Source organism: Schistocerca gregaria, chromosome 7, assembly GCF_023897955.1.
Source record: "Schistocerca gregaria isolate iqSchGreg1 chromosome 7, iqSchGreg1.2, whole genome shotgun sequence".
Taxonomy (NCBI): domain Eukaryota; kingdom Metazoa; phylum Arthropoda; class Insecta; order Orthoptera; family Acrididae; genus Schistocerca; species Schistocerca gregaria.
In genome coordinates this window covers 557826230-557842914 of record NC_064926.1, presented here as the reverse complement: position 1 = coordinate 557842914, position 16685 = coordinate 557826230, and the positions used below count along the sequence as shown (strand labels likewise).

Sequence of the window (16685 nt, the reverse complement as noted above, 5' to 3'; positions counted from 1 at the left end):
AGACAGTCAAGAGAACGCTGAAGACAGCGCTCCAGGAAACATGTACGCTGCGTGCTGCAATAGATGGTAAAATTGTCCACGAAAAGGGAGCCTGATACATCAGCTGGGAGGCAATCCATTATTGGATTGATCACTATGGCGAAGAGAGCAACGCTCAAAACGGAGCCCTGTGGCACCCCATTCTCCTGGCAAAAGGTGTCTGACAGGACAGAACCCACACGTACCCTGAACTGTCGATCCATTAAAAAGGAATGAATAAAAAGAGGGAGACGACCGCGAAAGCCCCATGTATGCATGGTGCGGAGAATGCCCGCCCTCCAACAAGTGTCGTAAGCCTTCTCCAAATCAAATAACACAGCCGCGGGCGGGCGCTTCCGCAAGAAGTTATTCACAATGAAGGTCAACAAGGTAACCAGAAGGTCAACAGCAGAGCGGCGCCTACGAAATCCACATTGTACACTGGTAAGTTGGCGTCGAGATTCGAGCAGCCAAACCAAACGAAGGTTAACCATTCGCTCCATCACCTTACAGACACAGCTGGTAAACGAGATGGGTCGATAACTGGAAGGCAAGTGCTTGTCCTTCCCTGGCTTAGGAATCAGTACAACAATAGACTCGCGCCAGCATGCGGGAACATGTCCCTCAATCCAGATGTGATTGTAAGTACGAAGAAGGAAACATTTACCCGCAGGAGAAAGGTTCTTCAGCATCTGAATATGAATAGAATCAGGCCCCGGAGCGGAGGACCGTGACCGGGCAAGTGCATTTTCGAATTCCCGCACGGTGAATGGGGCATTGTTGTTTTCACAATTCGAGGAGTGGAAATTAGGTGGCCGAGCCTCCTCTGCCTGTTTTCGGGGGAGGAAGGCAGGGGGGTAATGAGTGGAGCTCGAAACCTCTGCGAAAAAGCGGCCGAAGGCATTGGAGACATCCTCAGGGGCCACAAGGACGTCATTCGCGACCGTCAAGCCAGAAACTGGTGAGTGGACCTTAGTGCCAGATAGCTGGCGCAGGCTACCCCAGACAACAGAAGAAGGAGTAAAACTGTTGAAGGTGCTTGTGAAAGCAGCCCAGCTGGCTTTCTTGCTTTCCTTAAAAATACGACGACACTGCGCACGTAATCGTTTATAATTGATACAATTCGCCACTGTAGGGTGGCGTTTAAAGGTGGGTAAAGCACGTCGACGAACACGTAAGGCGTCTCTACATGCTGCGGTCCACCAGGGGACCGGTACGCGGCGTGGAGAAGTAGTAGTGTGAGGGATGGAATATTCAGCAGCAGTGAGAATGACTTCCGTGAGGTGTGTGACCTGACTATCGCAGCTTGTGAAGGTTTGATCCTGAAAGGTCGCCCTGGAAGAGAAGAGCCCCCAGTCTGCTTTGGAGATGTTCCAACTAGTTGAGCACGGAGAGGGGGTATGATGCAGGAGGTGGATAACACATGGGAAGTGGTCACTCGAATATGTATCAGAAAGTGCATACCACTCTCTCAAACCGGCGTGCAAGTTGGATAGTACATATAGAGAGGTCTAAACGGGAATAGGTGTGAGATGTGTCCGAAAGAAAAGTAGGGGCGCCAGTATTGAGGCAGACAAGATTGAGCTGGTTGAAAAGGTCTGCTAACAGGGAGCCCCTCGGACAGGATGCTGGAGAGCCCCAAAGAGGACGGTGAGCATTTAAGTCTTCAGTTAACAAAAATGGTGCAGGGAGCTGAGCAATAATTTGCAGCATGTCTGCCCTGGTAACGGCAGACGACGATGGAGTGTAAACGGTACAGATGGAAAATGTAAAAGTGGGGAGAGTAATGCGGACGGCAACTGCCTGCAGGCCAGTGTTCAATGTGATGGGATCATAGTAGATATCATCCCGGACCAGCAACATAACCCCTCCATGAGCCGGAATACCTGCCACAGGGGGTAAGTCAAAACGCACAGAGGTGTAGTGTGCCAAGGCAATTTGATCGCATGGGCGTAGCTTCGTTTCCTGGAGGGCTACGACGAGCGGATGGTGCAAGCGGAGCAGCAATTTCAAGTCCTCTCGGTTGGAGCGAATGCTGCGAATATTCCAGTGAGTAAGTGCCATCACGAGAAGAAGAAGATGCAAGAAGGGGTCATCTCGAAGGCCGCGCCGCTGAGGGCCCGGCTTCGAGCAAGCACTGCCGCCGCTAGCAGGAGGCGGACAGTCATCGTCCATTTGTTCTACAGGTTCATCTACCATCTTGTGAAGATGGCCGGGAGGGGGAGCTTCCTCCGCTGGTGAACGGCCAGATGTTCGGCTACCAGCGGTGCGGCCAGGTGAAACGGATGACTGCCTGGGGCGGCAACCGCTGGGGGGGTGGGGGGGGTGTATCGAGCAGAAATGCGCCGTGGTGGGGAAGGAGAACTGTGCTTCCTATGAACCTTCTTGGAAGGGGAAGGATTGGTCGATGGCTGAGGGTTCGAGGTACGTAGAAGGTCTGCATGAGACGGTTCTTTCTTGAAGGCCCGTGCTTCTGACTTCTGGGTCTTCGTCCTGGCAGAAGCTGATAAAGGTGCTTGTGTCGGAGGGGCGACGGGAGGAAGAGGAGACGTCGACCGGGCGATCTTAGCACTGGCCGAACGGATGACCGTAGTGCTGAAGGTCAGATCGCATGTCTGCGTCGCCACCTCCCTGGTAGTCCAAGGAGAGGCAAGGGCAGTACTGTACTTCCCCGCTGGGAGCAACGTGGGCTTCCTACTAGCGAATAGCTTGCGAGCAGCCGAGGTGGAGACTTTCTCTTTGACCCGAATTTCTTGGATACAGCGTTCTTCCTTGTAGATGGGACAGTCGCGGGACGTCGCTGCATGGTCACCGTGACAGTTCACACAGCGAGGAGACGGAGGTGGACAGTCACCCTCATGGGCATCCCCGCCACAAGTCACACATGTAGCCGCATTGGAACAAGAATGGCGAGTGTGATTAAAATGCTGACACTGGTAGCAGCGTGTAGGTGTCGGGACATAGGGGCGAACAGAAATAACCTTGTAGCCCGTTTTGATGCGCGACAGCAGCTGAACACTATCTAAGGTCAAGAAAAGTGTCCGGGTCGGTACAAGGTCATTGTTGATCTTTTTCATGACCCTATGGACAGCCGTCACGCCCTGCTCACCGAGGAAAGACTGAATCTCCTCGTCAGTCAATCCGTCGAGTGATCTAGTATAGACCACACCACGAGACGAATTCAAAGTGCGGTGAGCCTCCACCCGGACAAGGAACGTGTACAGGAGTGTGGCCCGAAGCAGTTTTTGTGCCTGAAAGGCACTCTCAGTTTCTAGTAACAAGGTACCATTACGCAACCTGGTACAAGACTTGACAGATCCGGCTATGGCATCTACGCCCTTCTGGATAACGAAAGGGTTGACACAGGAAAAATCCTTTCCGTCCTCAGATCGAGAAACTACGAGGAACTGTGGGGCAGGCGGTAGTACTTTTGTCACTGGTGGCTGGTCAAGTTTCCGTTTGTGGGCAGAAGTCGAGACAGAGAAGAAGAAGAAGAAGAGAAATCCATTGCGGAGGAATCCCCCATGATAGCCAGCGTCTCCGATGGCGCGCTCCTTCCTTGTGGGGACCCTCTCAGAGGGCACTCCCGCCTTAGGTGATTGTTCACACCTCAGGTCACACCTCCCGAGAAACGGACGGATGGACCAATCGGCACGGTCGGAAGGTGTCAGCTCAGGCAATCACCCCTTCCTGGGCCTGGCCTTTACCAGGGGGTACGTGCGTGCCTTACTTGTCTACCCAGGGCAGGGAATTACGCGTTACCCCGTCACCGGCTACGCATGCGAATGCGTGGGTCGGCCTTCAGGCACGCACAGGGAGGAAGGAAGAAGAGGAAAAAGAAAGGAGAGAGGGAAAGAAAGGACAGACTGTCTCAAACGCCGAAGCAGAGACCAGAGAAGGAGAAGAATGCAAGGAGAAGAGTAAGTAAGACAGTGAGATGGAGAACAAAAAAAGAAACCAACCAAAGGAAGGAAGAAACTAGAAGAAGCGAAAAACCAAAATGAACGCAAATGTAGGTTGTGAATCCGTCCGTCTCTGGACGCAGGCGCTAACTACCCCCTTGAGGGGGAGGGACTCCTTTTAGTCGCCTCTTACGACAGGCAGAAATACCGCGGGTCTATTCTAACCTCTGAACCCGCAGGGGGGAAACAGAGATTCTCTTAATCAGTAACACATCCATAAACATAAACTTGACACTATAGCAATGGACAAATCGTTCCTGGTCACCTGCACAGCACCACCACATTATGATTATGCCAGTTACTGCAAAATGTAGTGTGAAACGTACTTGACCTATCGGGACAAAGCCAAGCGAGATGTCAAGTAAGAATGTAGAATCGAGTAAATATTACTAGGAAGAAATGTAAAAACAAGGAATTTTAGCAATAATTTGACGAGTTTTTCACAGGTGCTACAAAATTTATGGTGTAGAATTGCGAAAAACGTAAAATCAGGGAATGTAAAATCAAAGTTCCACTCTAGCTGTATTATAATTTGGAAGATGGTCAGAGCATGTGAGGGAATTTTAGTACGGACAATACTGCAAAGTGCCAAAGAACATTATCAGATGAGATAAGACAGTGATATGATAGTCGGAAGGACAGACTCAGTATACAAGAAAGTCAAAACAACCTTTGGTGACATTAAAAGCAACGGTGGTAACATTAAGAGTGCAACGGGAATTCCACTGTTAAATGCAAAGGAGAGAGCAGATAGGTGGAAAGAATACATTGAAAGCCTCTATGAGGGTGAAGATTTGTCTGATATGATAGAAGAAGAAACAGGAGTCGATTTAGAAGAGATGGGGGATCCAAAATTTAAAAGAGCTTTGGAGGACTTATGGTCAAATAAGGCAGAAGGGATAGATAACATTCCATCAGAATTTCTAAAATCATTAAGGGAAGCGGCAACAAAACGACTATTCACGTTGGTGTGTAGAATATGAGCCTGGCGACATACCATCTGACTTTCGGAAAAGCACCATCCACACAATTCCGAAGACGGCAAGAGCTGACAAGTGCAAGAATTATCGCACCATCAGCTTAACAGCTCATGCATCGAAACTGCTTACAAGAATAATATACAGAAGAATGGAAAAGGAAATTGAGAATGCGCTAGGTGACGATCAGTTTGGCTTTAGGAAAAGTAAAGGCACGAGAGAGGCAATTCTGACGTTACGGCTAATAATGGAAGCAAGGCTAACGAAAAATCAAGATACGTTCATAGGATTTGTTGACCTGGAAAAAGCGTTCGACAATATAAATGGTGCAAGCTGTTCAAGATTCTGAGAAAAGAAGGGGTAAGCTATAGGGAGAGACCGGTCATATACAATATGTACAACAACCAAGAAGGAATAATAAGAGTGGACGATCAAGAACGAAGTGCTCCTATTAAGAAGGGTGTAAGACAAGGCTGTAGCCTTTCGCCCCTACTCTTCAATCTGTACATCGAGGAAGCAATGATGGAAATAAAAAAAAAAGGTTCAGGAGTGGAATTAAAATACAAGGTGAAAGGATATCAATGATACGATTCGCTGATGACATTGCTATCCTGAGTGAAAGTGAAGAAGAATTAAATGATCTGCTGAACGGAATGAACAGTCTAATGAGTACACAGTATGGTTTGAGAGTAAATCAGAGAAAGACGAAGGTAATGAGAAGTAGTAGAAATGAGAACAGCGAGAAACTTAACATCAGGATTGATGGTCACGAAGTCAGTGAAGTTAAGGAATTCTGCTACCTAGGCAGTAAAATAACCAATGAAGGACAGAGCAAGGAGAACATCAAAAGCAGACTCGCTATGGCAAAAAAGGCACTTCTGGCGAAGAGAAGTCTACTAATATCAAATACCGGCCTTAATTTGAGGAAGAAATTTCTGAGGATGTACGTCTGGAGTACAGCATTGTATGGTAGTGAAACATGGACTGTGGGAAAACCGGAACAGAAGAGAATCGAAGCATTTGAGATGTGGTGCTATAGGCGAATGTTGAAAATTAGATGGACTGATAAGGTAAGGATTGAGGAGGTTCTATGCGGAATCAGAGAGGAAAGGAATATGTGGAAAACACTGATAAGGAGAAGGGACAGGACGATATGACATCTGTTAGGACATGAGGGAATGACCTCCATGGTACTAGAGGGAGCTGTAGAGGAAGACAGAGATTGGAATACGTCAAGCAAATAATTGAGGATGCAGGTTGCAAGTGCTACTCTGAGATGAAGAGGTTAGCACAGGAAAGGAATTTGTGGCGGGCCGCATCAAACCAGTCAGAAAAAGAAGAAGAAGAAGAAGAAGAAGAAGAAGAAGAAGACAGTGCATTACACCAACAGAAAAGTCTCAAGAGGAAAACTATGTGGTCAACTGTGAGAGAGGTATCAGGGCATAATATGGGTGCTAAAGATACTACACCTTTCTTGTGTGAGAATGAAATGGTTTGTGATCCACCAGAGTTGTGCAAAATATTTAATAATCACTTCTTATCAATAATTAGGGAGTCAAATTATAATTTTATTGGTACACGTAAATATGCACGACTTCCAAAAGCTAGTGTTCTGAGATAAGTACGTCACATGCAGCTATAGGGAAAAAAAATGAAGATGAAATTGAACCAGTTATTAAATTATTAGAGAGTAAAGTATCACAAGAGTACAATGAAATTTCTGTTAGAAATAGGTTCGTTTCAGCATTTGCAAGAGAGTGCCAGATAACAGGCATCACCGTGCTTGCGCAGCTACGATGACGTAGGAAGCCCATATGTTCGTACATATAAAACATTTTACATAAGATCTTACACACGTCATAAAAGAAACAAGACATCAGGCGATACTTCAAGAGGCAATTTGTTGTTATAAAGCATTGCATAGTCTTCCTAAAGACCTTGACACACTTTGCTGTTGGCAGACGATTGTATGAGGACTGTTTTGTTGTTGTATATGACGCATTTCCTTTGCAACTTAAAGTTTTATTTTCATTTTTTCCCCTTTCGTTCATGTTTTGTTGCTGCAGTATTATTCTCCAGTATTCTTTGTTAGAGTATTGGTTCTTACCAGTCAAAATCACAAAAATTTTACTGAAAATTAAAACAATGAAAAATTCCCAGAAATCTAAACAATTCCTGGGTTTTTCCCGGTTTTCTCCCAGATGAAAAAATTTCTGGGTTTTCCCCGGATATTGTGGGTTGTATACAGCCTGACTGATTTACATTGCAGGAGAATTGTGCTTATCATTTGATGGGATATTCATCAACATCGCATGTAAGCCAAAAGTTTTCATTTGGCCATACATTTTGAACAAAGGACTAGGAGCACAGGTTTGGTGTTGGAAAATGTATCTACGCAAAAACTGTTTCTCTTATTTCCATATACATTCAGCCATATTCACAACATATTCTGGCAATTCTAGAATCCTAAAATGTTTGCTTTATCACCTGGCACAACGTGTGGTTCATCTGTTTAACATGAACTCAGCATATCCAGAACAACCAACATCTGCAGACAAAAATTCTGCAACTGCAGCACAACAAACACTGTCGAGGTACTTTCATGATCAAGAATATGTTTTTGTGGAACTGTCTAAAACGTTCAGCTCTTGATTGTTATGAATCTATTCTCCAAGACAATGTCCAGGCAAAAGTGAGGATTGCCGTCCATGGAGAACTTTGGATCTTACAGTCAGGTACCGAACCTTGACAAATGGATGGAGAACTGCTTGGAGAGAAGTCTATCTCTCTCTCTCTCTCTCTCTCTCTCTCTCTCTCTCTCTCTCACACACACACACACACACACACACACACACACACACACACAGAGAGAGAGAGAGAGAGAGAGAGACTGATGTTTGGGATTGCTAACAAACAGAGGGCAATTACTGAGTTACACACAGAGTATATAAAGTTAACTATATTCAACTTTGGTATCTTGTTATAGTAAGTGTTTGAACTGTACCTGTGGCATGTTTAGCTCGTAACGCAGTCAGTGTCCTAATTGTATTTGCACCACAATTTTGTGCCAAAGTTCGAGGAATGACTTCCAGAGCCTGGGCAACTGCTTGATATGGCCACTGACCAACACCCTGTACACTCTTCGCTTTCTCTGTAAGAGCCTGAGAACAACAAAAATGGTCATAATTTCTTCGCATATTTCAGGAGTAAATAAAGTCAAACACAAAACTCTGATATCTGTGACTACAAATAATATCTCAAGTCGAAGCACATCACCGTCTCATTTAATCTGATAATGTATATTATGAAAAACACTGCAGCACATAAATAATGTGATCCTCAACTTGTATGCAAGTTCAACACAGTGTCCCCTAAGATTACACCGTGTTTATAAAAGAACATACACTACAAATTTTCTGAAAGAGAAGGAGAAGAAGAACACAAATAGCTAGCTGGAAATGAATGTCCACCACTACCACATTCATCTAAAGTTTTAACTACTAATGCTGCTGCTATGCATTAAATGCAACTAAATGTAGTATTTATAGCTCTGTAACATATGACAATGAAATCAGATCATGTATTGTTATATACAAACCTAACAAAGAATTTAATTCCAATTTGAAGGTTTGATTTAAAATTTGATTTGCCTTCATAAATGGATCAATGGAAACCAAGTTGATGGCCAGGACAAATATTTACAAAGATAAGAAACTTACCTGAGAGAGTGCCATTTCAACAGCACCACCTCCTGGTACTAACTTTGGCTCAATCAAAATATTACGAGCTACGTGGAGTGCATCTTGAAGGTTTCTTTCCACTTCATTTAAAATATCTTTACTTGGACCTCTTAACAATATTGTGCAAGCTTTTGGGTCTTCACATTCAGTGATAAAACAGAAGTACTCATCCCCAAACTGAGAAAATGAAGAGTATATTAATGTTCAAACCCAGCACCAAAAAATAAAAACATAATATTCAATTAAAACCAAAGAAGAGAAGAGAAATGAAATGCTGATGAATATATTCTGAAGGAAGACAGTAAACAACAAAAATTTCGATAATATTCACTGCTAAATTAAAGAATATACAGTACTTCATAGTTTGCCTTTACAGTCTTGGCTACATCAGTAATTTAGCATCTGAGAATTACTTTACCTTTTTAATTTCGAAAAGACCCGCTTTTGTTCCCACGTCATCTTCCTTTAGTTCATCAGTGCGGTTCACAATAGTAGCACCACACGCACGTGCAATGCGATTGTTATCAGTTTTTCGAACACGACGAATTGCTGATATTCCTGCCTGAAATTTAAAAACAGTTTTACAATTATATGGGTATGTTAAACAAAATACAGTATAATCCCTTTTTTAGTTCCTGTAATTAATGTTTTCCCACAACTTACAATTTTTATGGATCCTGCCAAATTTCCTATGTTCACAAAATTGATTCCCACCCCATTTTTGCATTAACACATCAGTTATTTTCCCATGATTTATGCTTTAAGAAACAATGTTTGTGAAGGAAATACTGAAATAATTTACACAAAATGATGTTGGCACAGTGCTGACCTTAAAGCACTATTTACAAAAGTTAAGTGGTAAAGTTTCTTGACACCAGTCTGCTGTACTCAGCAGATGTGAATCTGTAAAAGTTTGAACAATTTATGCTTTGTCTCCTGTCACCATTCTACTCAGCAGGGTGGCTGATAGGAGTAACTTTAAACACTGCATGAGTTACATGTTTTTCCACACTCGGCATGTCATACTCTGAGAATTTATTCTTATTGTCATGTGCAAATATTTATGTAAGTATCTTTTGTGCAAATATTTATGTAAGTCTCTTTTGTGACATTTCGCAAATAAGCAGTGGGAGTGATGGTTTGTGTACAAGTGGTTTTCTGCATAATGGAGAAGGCATGGTACACCTAACAACCTCAAAAAGATGACTACAGTGTAAGAGAGGCAGAACAGCACACACATGCAAACATCGCAACACATTTACGAAAATATTTACAATTGACAATGAAAATAAATTTCTGGAAAGTGGAGCGTTATAATAAGCACCTGATACAGCGTTTTGTCATTTAAATAATAAGTGACACTGTTGCAGGCTTTCTGAAACATCAATTATGATAAATTAAATTAGTTCAACATTTGTACTTCCTAGACAGTTACCAGTTGTAGTTACATCACTAAGTAAACACAGTATATAGCGGTTGCACCTACTTTATTTTCTTCATTTGTTGTCCTCGGTGAAGGCGTACTGTGTTGCTACACTGGCTAAAAAATGGGTTGTGGATTCCGACACTGACTACAGTAAATAATGTAGCCAATAAATGCACAATTACATTTCACTGTCTTTAACTTTATGTTCATAACGCCTCAATAATACAAAGTTATATATGGCCAGTGCACTATTGTTCTAACTTCTCATAAGCCTCATTAATAGTTAGCAGGCAAACCATCCACATACTGCTACAATGGATTACTGTTTATGAGCAGTACAAGCCTAACCGCAAAGTTCACAGTTCTTGAAGAATAATCAGGTATGCATGGAGCAGACACTGTCACTGTTTTTACACATGGCCTAATTGTTTAACACTTATTCCACAGTTAATTTGAAGCGTTGCTGTTGTTTTAACCAGCACAGGTTCTGAAACTTGGCTGTGGACTGACTGTCTTGGGACCAAAAATCGGGCCCTTATATGTCATCACAATAATAGGTACTGAAACTACACATTGTTCGAAGTTAAAGTTACAGAAATTACAATTAAAACTTAACTCATTAAATTAACTGAATACATCGAAAAATTGCATCTTTTTAACAGTTTCATTTACTGCAAGAGTTAGGCCAAATTATTTGTTTAAATTGTGAAATTAACAAATATAGTTATGCAAACAGTACTTTTTAGAAAACTGTTAATTACTTTGGAATTAATGAAGGGCTGGTTTTGTTACCATGTTTATGAATAGAGCTAAATAGATACTTTAAGATTACTAGCATTTCGTATTCCAAATGTTTACAATTGTTACAGAATTTATATTTGTTTATATGTCAACAATAGAATTTATGTTACAAAACAATTACTGATTTCACCCTATAACGAAAAATACTAACTAGGAATGGGGAACATCAATTACCTACATAAAAATAACCACAAAATTAGATTTGGTGGTATTTACTTAACAACTAATGGCCAACCTTTTTCTTTTATGGAAATGCAGATTACACTAGATTGTAAGGGTCGTCACTCGCCATGTCATCATTGTGCTGCATGTGACCAGGAGGAAAATTTCTTCATTCAATATTTTTTATTTGACACAAGTGTCACTATCTTGTGAACTGTGTCAGTGCTGCATAATTTATGTATCTTCAAGAAGTATTTTTGAAGTTATATTTCATCCTTTGTTACGAGGGTCACTTCAATAGAAACACTATTTTTTTAAAAAAATCCATCTTCTGTTCTACACGTCTGAAAGTTTTGCAGTGTGTACATACATCCTTTAGGAACAATATTTTCATTTCTCCACATAAATTCCATCCCTCTCACCTGCCTTACGCCATCTTGGAGCCAGCACCTGTATACCCGCACGGTAAAATTCTGGACCAACCTGTTGGAGCCACTGTTCAGCAGCGTGCACAAGGGTCATCTTCAAACCTTGTTCCACGAAGAGTCTTTCAGTTTCCCAAAGAGATGATAGTCACATGGAGCCAGGTCAGGACCATAAGGTGGGTGTTTCAGTGTTGTCCATCTGAGTGAGTTTTTTGATCGCTTCCATAGTTTTTTGACTGACATGTGGCCGTGCATTGTCGTGCAACAGCAAAATGTCCTGCTTTTGCTGATGTGGTCGAACATGACTCAGTCGAGCTTGAAGTTTCTTCACTGTCGTTACATATGCATCAGAATTTACAGTGCTTCCACTGCATGATGTCCACAAGCAAGAGTCCTTCTGAATTGAAAAACACCGTAGCCATGACTTTTCCTGCAGAAAGTGTGGTTTTGAATTTTTTTTTCTTGGGTGAATTTGCATGATGCCACTCCACTGATTGCCTCTTCGTCTCTGGTGAAAAATGATGGGAGCCATGTTTTCTCACCTGCCACAATTCTTCCAAGAAATTCACCTCCACCATTCTTGTACTGTTCCAAAAGTTCGCTGCATACCATTTATCTTGTTTCTTTGTGAGCCACTGTCAACATCCTGGGAACCCACCTGGCACAAACCTTTAACGCCAACACTTTCAGTATTCTGTAAACACTTCCTTCCCCTATACCAACGTTGCGTGACAATTCGTTCACTGTGATGCGTCTGTCAGCAGTCACCAATTCATTAACTCTCTGCACATTGTCTGAAGTGCGTGTAGCACGAGGCCTGCCGCTGCGAGGACAATCCTCAATATTGCCGTGCCAGCTTTCATCACGTAACCTGCTTGCCCACAGACTCACTGTACTGCAATCGACAGCAGCATCTCCGTACACCTTTTGCAACCTCTTGTGAATGTTTCCCACTGTCTCGTTTTCACAGTACAGTAATTCTATGATAGCACACTGCTTCTGATGAACGTCAAGTGTAGAAGCCATCTTATGCTGTGACTGTGCCATTCACGGGAACATGTTGAACTAAGTTTGAAAACAAGTTGGAAGGATGTATCTACGCACTAAAACTTTCACACATGCAGAATGAAAACTGTATTTTTACAAAAATAGTGTGAGTGACCCCTGTAGATGCAATGTGTATGTATACTATGTATCTTTCCTGTATTCATATGTCTGTAAAAACTTAAAATAATGAAATTCAAGCAATGTAGCTCACAAACATTGTTTTTCGAACTTGAAAATTGGTGTAATAGACTACTTTCCTGAGGAAATTAACAAATCACCACAAAATAATTATTCATATAAACTGAAGAGTGAAAACTGTGCTGTAGAAAGAAAAAGCCTAAGAGTTTTTTGAAGCATCAAGTTTAAGGAGCGAAGCAAAGTTGAAGGAAAGGTAGTGAAGTAGAAACTAGGTGCTACTAGTGGCTATGTAACAGTCTCTTGCATACGAGTGTTTTGAAAATCTTCGTACCAAAGTGACATTTTCAATCTTATAAAAACAAAGAAACAAATTTAAACACACACACACACACAATTCATAAATGATTTAGTACAGTGTTTTAATTCAACTGCCTGCCCTTCTTTACTAATAATAAAAATATTGTACAATTTGAGTGAATATATATCTGGATAAGTTTGAGTAGCACCTACACACTGAGGGTTAATAATGTATACAAATAACTCATCCATCCTGGGAATCTAGAATCTTGATGATTTTTGCTTAAGATCGGTATCAATACTAGCAAGGTACATGTCCTGTGAATTCCAAGAATTTTGAGAATGACAAGAAAACGTTTTTATCGTATAATATAGTTACAAATTAATAATTTTTAAATTTTTTCCTTTACTTGTACCATGAAACAAAGCTTTTTACCAAACTTTATGATTTTAGGTCAATAGAAAATACCCTAAATGTTTTGACGAGTGTCTTAAAACGATTATCAAAATGTGACAAATGGCCATAACTTCCGACTGCATTGACTTAGAAGCTTAAACTTTTGGCAGTGCCCAGAGACTGTAGACCTCAGTATATGACCTAAAGTTCAACTTGTACCTTCACTGGTTCTAGAGGAAAATGGGTCTTAACAGACGGATGGATGGAAAGAAAAAAAAGTGACCCTATAAGGATTCTGTTTTTAATGAATGAGGTATGTAACCCCAATGATGAGAAACAGAATGCACATAATTACATTTAAAAATTAACATGTAACTGATTTAACAATGAAAATAATCTAATTTTTGACAACATAATGTAATTGGATAGACAACAAATCCAATCAAGTGGAGAACACACGAAAAAAGGTTTTACATATGCAAGCTTTTAGAACCAGTGGCTCCTTCTGGCAGAAGGGTTTTTCCTTCTCATCCCTTCCAGTAAGTCTCGCCAGATGCAGAGTTCTGGGTGACTTTTCCAATCTCTACTCCATTTCATTCAACCTTTCTGCCACAAGAAGAAGCCACTGGCTCTGAAAGCTTGCATACGTAAAACCTATTTTTATGTGTGTTTTATCCTGCTGACGCTTGGTGAGTAGATGTGTGTGGTATGTGTGCGTGCTCATACTAAAAAAAGTAGCATAAGCTTGAAAGCTGTACTGGTCTGTTTCTCAGTGACATATCAACCAGCTGAAGATGAATGGTTGCTTTCCTTAAACTCCTTTCATTGATTTGCGATAGTAGTGCACACACCTTTATCGAAGAAAACAAGTTTATTCATTTCAGAAAATGAGAGGTGCATTAACAAATTTGTAAGAAAGGTATCCTATGACAAATTTACTCTTGATTATGGTTTTAGCTAAAATTGCAACCTACCAGACTACAGTTTGTATTCACATTTTCAAAATGTTGAACATTGATTAGTCTGCTACTCTGTTTATGAATTTATACATATAATAATGCTACAGCTCTGTGCAATAAGTGCAGCGATTCCCTACAAGTAAAAATACCACTGAAACACAACGTAATTACATTTTTATGGTCCTCTGTTTACTTCCCCTATGCAGTAACAATGCTGTGGAACATTCAGAATATTTTGAACTAGAAAGTGATGATAGTAAGTGGAAATCACTGTGATAGATGACAATGCACTACCACATTGCAATTTCCAATATCTGATACTGCCACTTTTAGGTAACCCTATCACAATTTCTTAAGACCTGGCTCTGATGTTATTATAAACTTTTTTTCATCAAGGGAAAATATCATACGCTCAAAAAATTTGAATTTGTCACATTTGGTCTGATAACCAGCAAACAGGGCTTACTACGACACCTCGTAATTACTGTAGTAAACATCCAATGAACACATTCGTCGAACTTCTCATTTTTTCCCGCATGCATTCAAAAACTTACCCTTAGCACACATTGTGCTTTTAGCAAACACTACATACCAATTCTACATCAAAGTCAGGCGATCCGTAAGACCCTCATCAGAGCATGTTAAAAGCAAATGCACAATAGCATAACTAAACTGTTGAATAAGTAAAACAACTGAAAAGACTGTATATAATAAACCTCTTAATACTGCAAATTGCACATCTATGCTGACTTCCAGATACAATGCAAGTTGTTATTCAGTGTATGACGAAACAATTCCACAATTATTAGCCACACCAAGTGCTGTTCAACTTGCATATGTTAAGATGGAAGAAAAATTTCTAGGTGGTCCTACACGTACTAATTTTATACTTAAAGCAACTGCATTAAATACAGAATTACATATACAAATGATTTAATTTGAAATAATGCATCTCCAAATGTATATAACATCAGTTTATATGGAAAGCAAAGCTTTCCTATTAATTATTCCTACTTTTCACTATGGTAAAGATTAAATGAACCTACTGCAACAAAAGGCAGTTTCGAATGAGAGACAGCTACAATTCTAGACATTGGTCCTGTTGCCACATGAATGGAATAGTTCAGTGTGGCACATGACTGTGATGTCTCCATTCTCCTCACTGATAGCCCAGAACATGATGGATAAAAGTGACCTTCCCCACTAGATCTAAATGTAACTGATACAATTGTGGCAATATGCTGCTTGACAGTGTGAGGCAAATAATGGCACAATATCACTGTGCAATACATATGTCTAGGATGCATCAGTTAGAATTCTGCCTTCATAGTGAACATGTCAGTGTTCAATGATGGGGCTGTGTACTGTGACAGTTGCTTGCCTTGCGAAACACAAGCAGAAATTGGACAGAACGTATGGAAGATGCCCGAGATGCTTTATTCGAATGTTCCAATACTCTGAGGACCCTTTCGTATCAAGACAGGTTCATAAACCATGACAACAAGTAATTACAAATTTAACAAGTGAGTGTAGAATTTATTGTGTAGTCTACATGTGCTGTTTTCTATATATTTCTACCTTAACAACTGTTGCAAACCAAATAAAACATTTATACTGATTGAAAGCTTTCATGATCCAATGTCTGTGCTGTGACAACTGCTGCAAGAAAAATAAGATATGTATGCTTGTTGGACAGCTGACCTGCTCCCATTTGCCAATTATGAGAAGTGTTACAAATAAAATTAAGATGCCTGATTACTGTTATGGCATCACGATCTTCACCGACATCCAGCATGCTGCAGGCGAAATAGACAACTTTTCCTTTACCAATATAAACCATTGGAATTCTGCCGAAAGTTGCATTAAGAAGTTTCTATTTATTGGCGATGACTAGATTCAGGAATTATGTCCATTTTAAAACAATCATCTTTGTACATAATTTAAACACACTCAAATATGTCTTTTTGGAAACAGCCACTAGAATGGCTACGCAGATAGTTCAACATCATACAGTTCTTTCTGTACTGCTCAGCATAGTTTGTTTATTGTATGTTGAACTGACTGTATGACCATTCTGGATTGTCTGCTGTGGCCATTTCCAATCATAAGCATTTGACTGTATTTAAATTACATACAAAGATGGATAGTTTGAAAAGCGACATATTGTCTGAAATCTTATGAACCTTAGAAAATATTCTGAGCTCAAAAATAGTGAGGTACCTTGAACAGAATGACCTCCTCCATGCCAATCAGCATGGACTCCGTAAACATCAATCATGTGAAACAAACTCCCACTTTTCTTACATGACATACTGAAAGCTTTGGATCAAAGCAGG

General features: G+C 41.0%; 1 protein-coding gene across 1 annotated transcript in view; it reads right to left on the bottom strand.

The window, feature by feature from the left end:
• The window catches only part of LOC126281733 (T-complex protein 1 subunit gamma), a 51022-nt gene that overhangs the window by 13689 nt on the left and 20648 nt on the right, over positions 1 to 16685 (bottom strand). Inside the window, exons 8-10 of the mRNA XM_049980914.1 lie at positions 9116 to 9259; positions 8677 to 8874; positions 7962 to 8118 (exon numbers count right to left, since the gene is read on the bottom strand). Coding sequence (XP_049836871.1) covers positions 7962 to 8118; positions 8677 to 8874; positions 9116 to 9259 — 499 coding nt within the window. The remainder of the gene's footprint in view (positions 1 to 7961; positions 8119 to 8676; positions 8875 to 9115; positions 9260 to 16685) is intronic.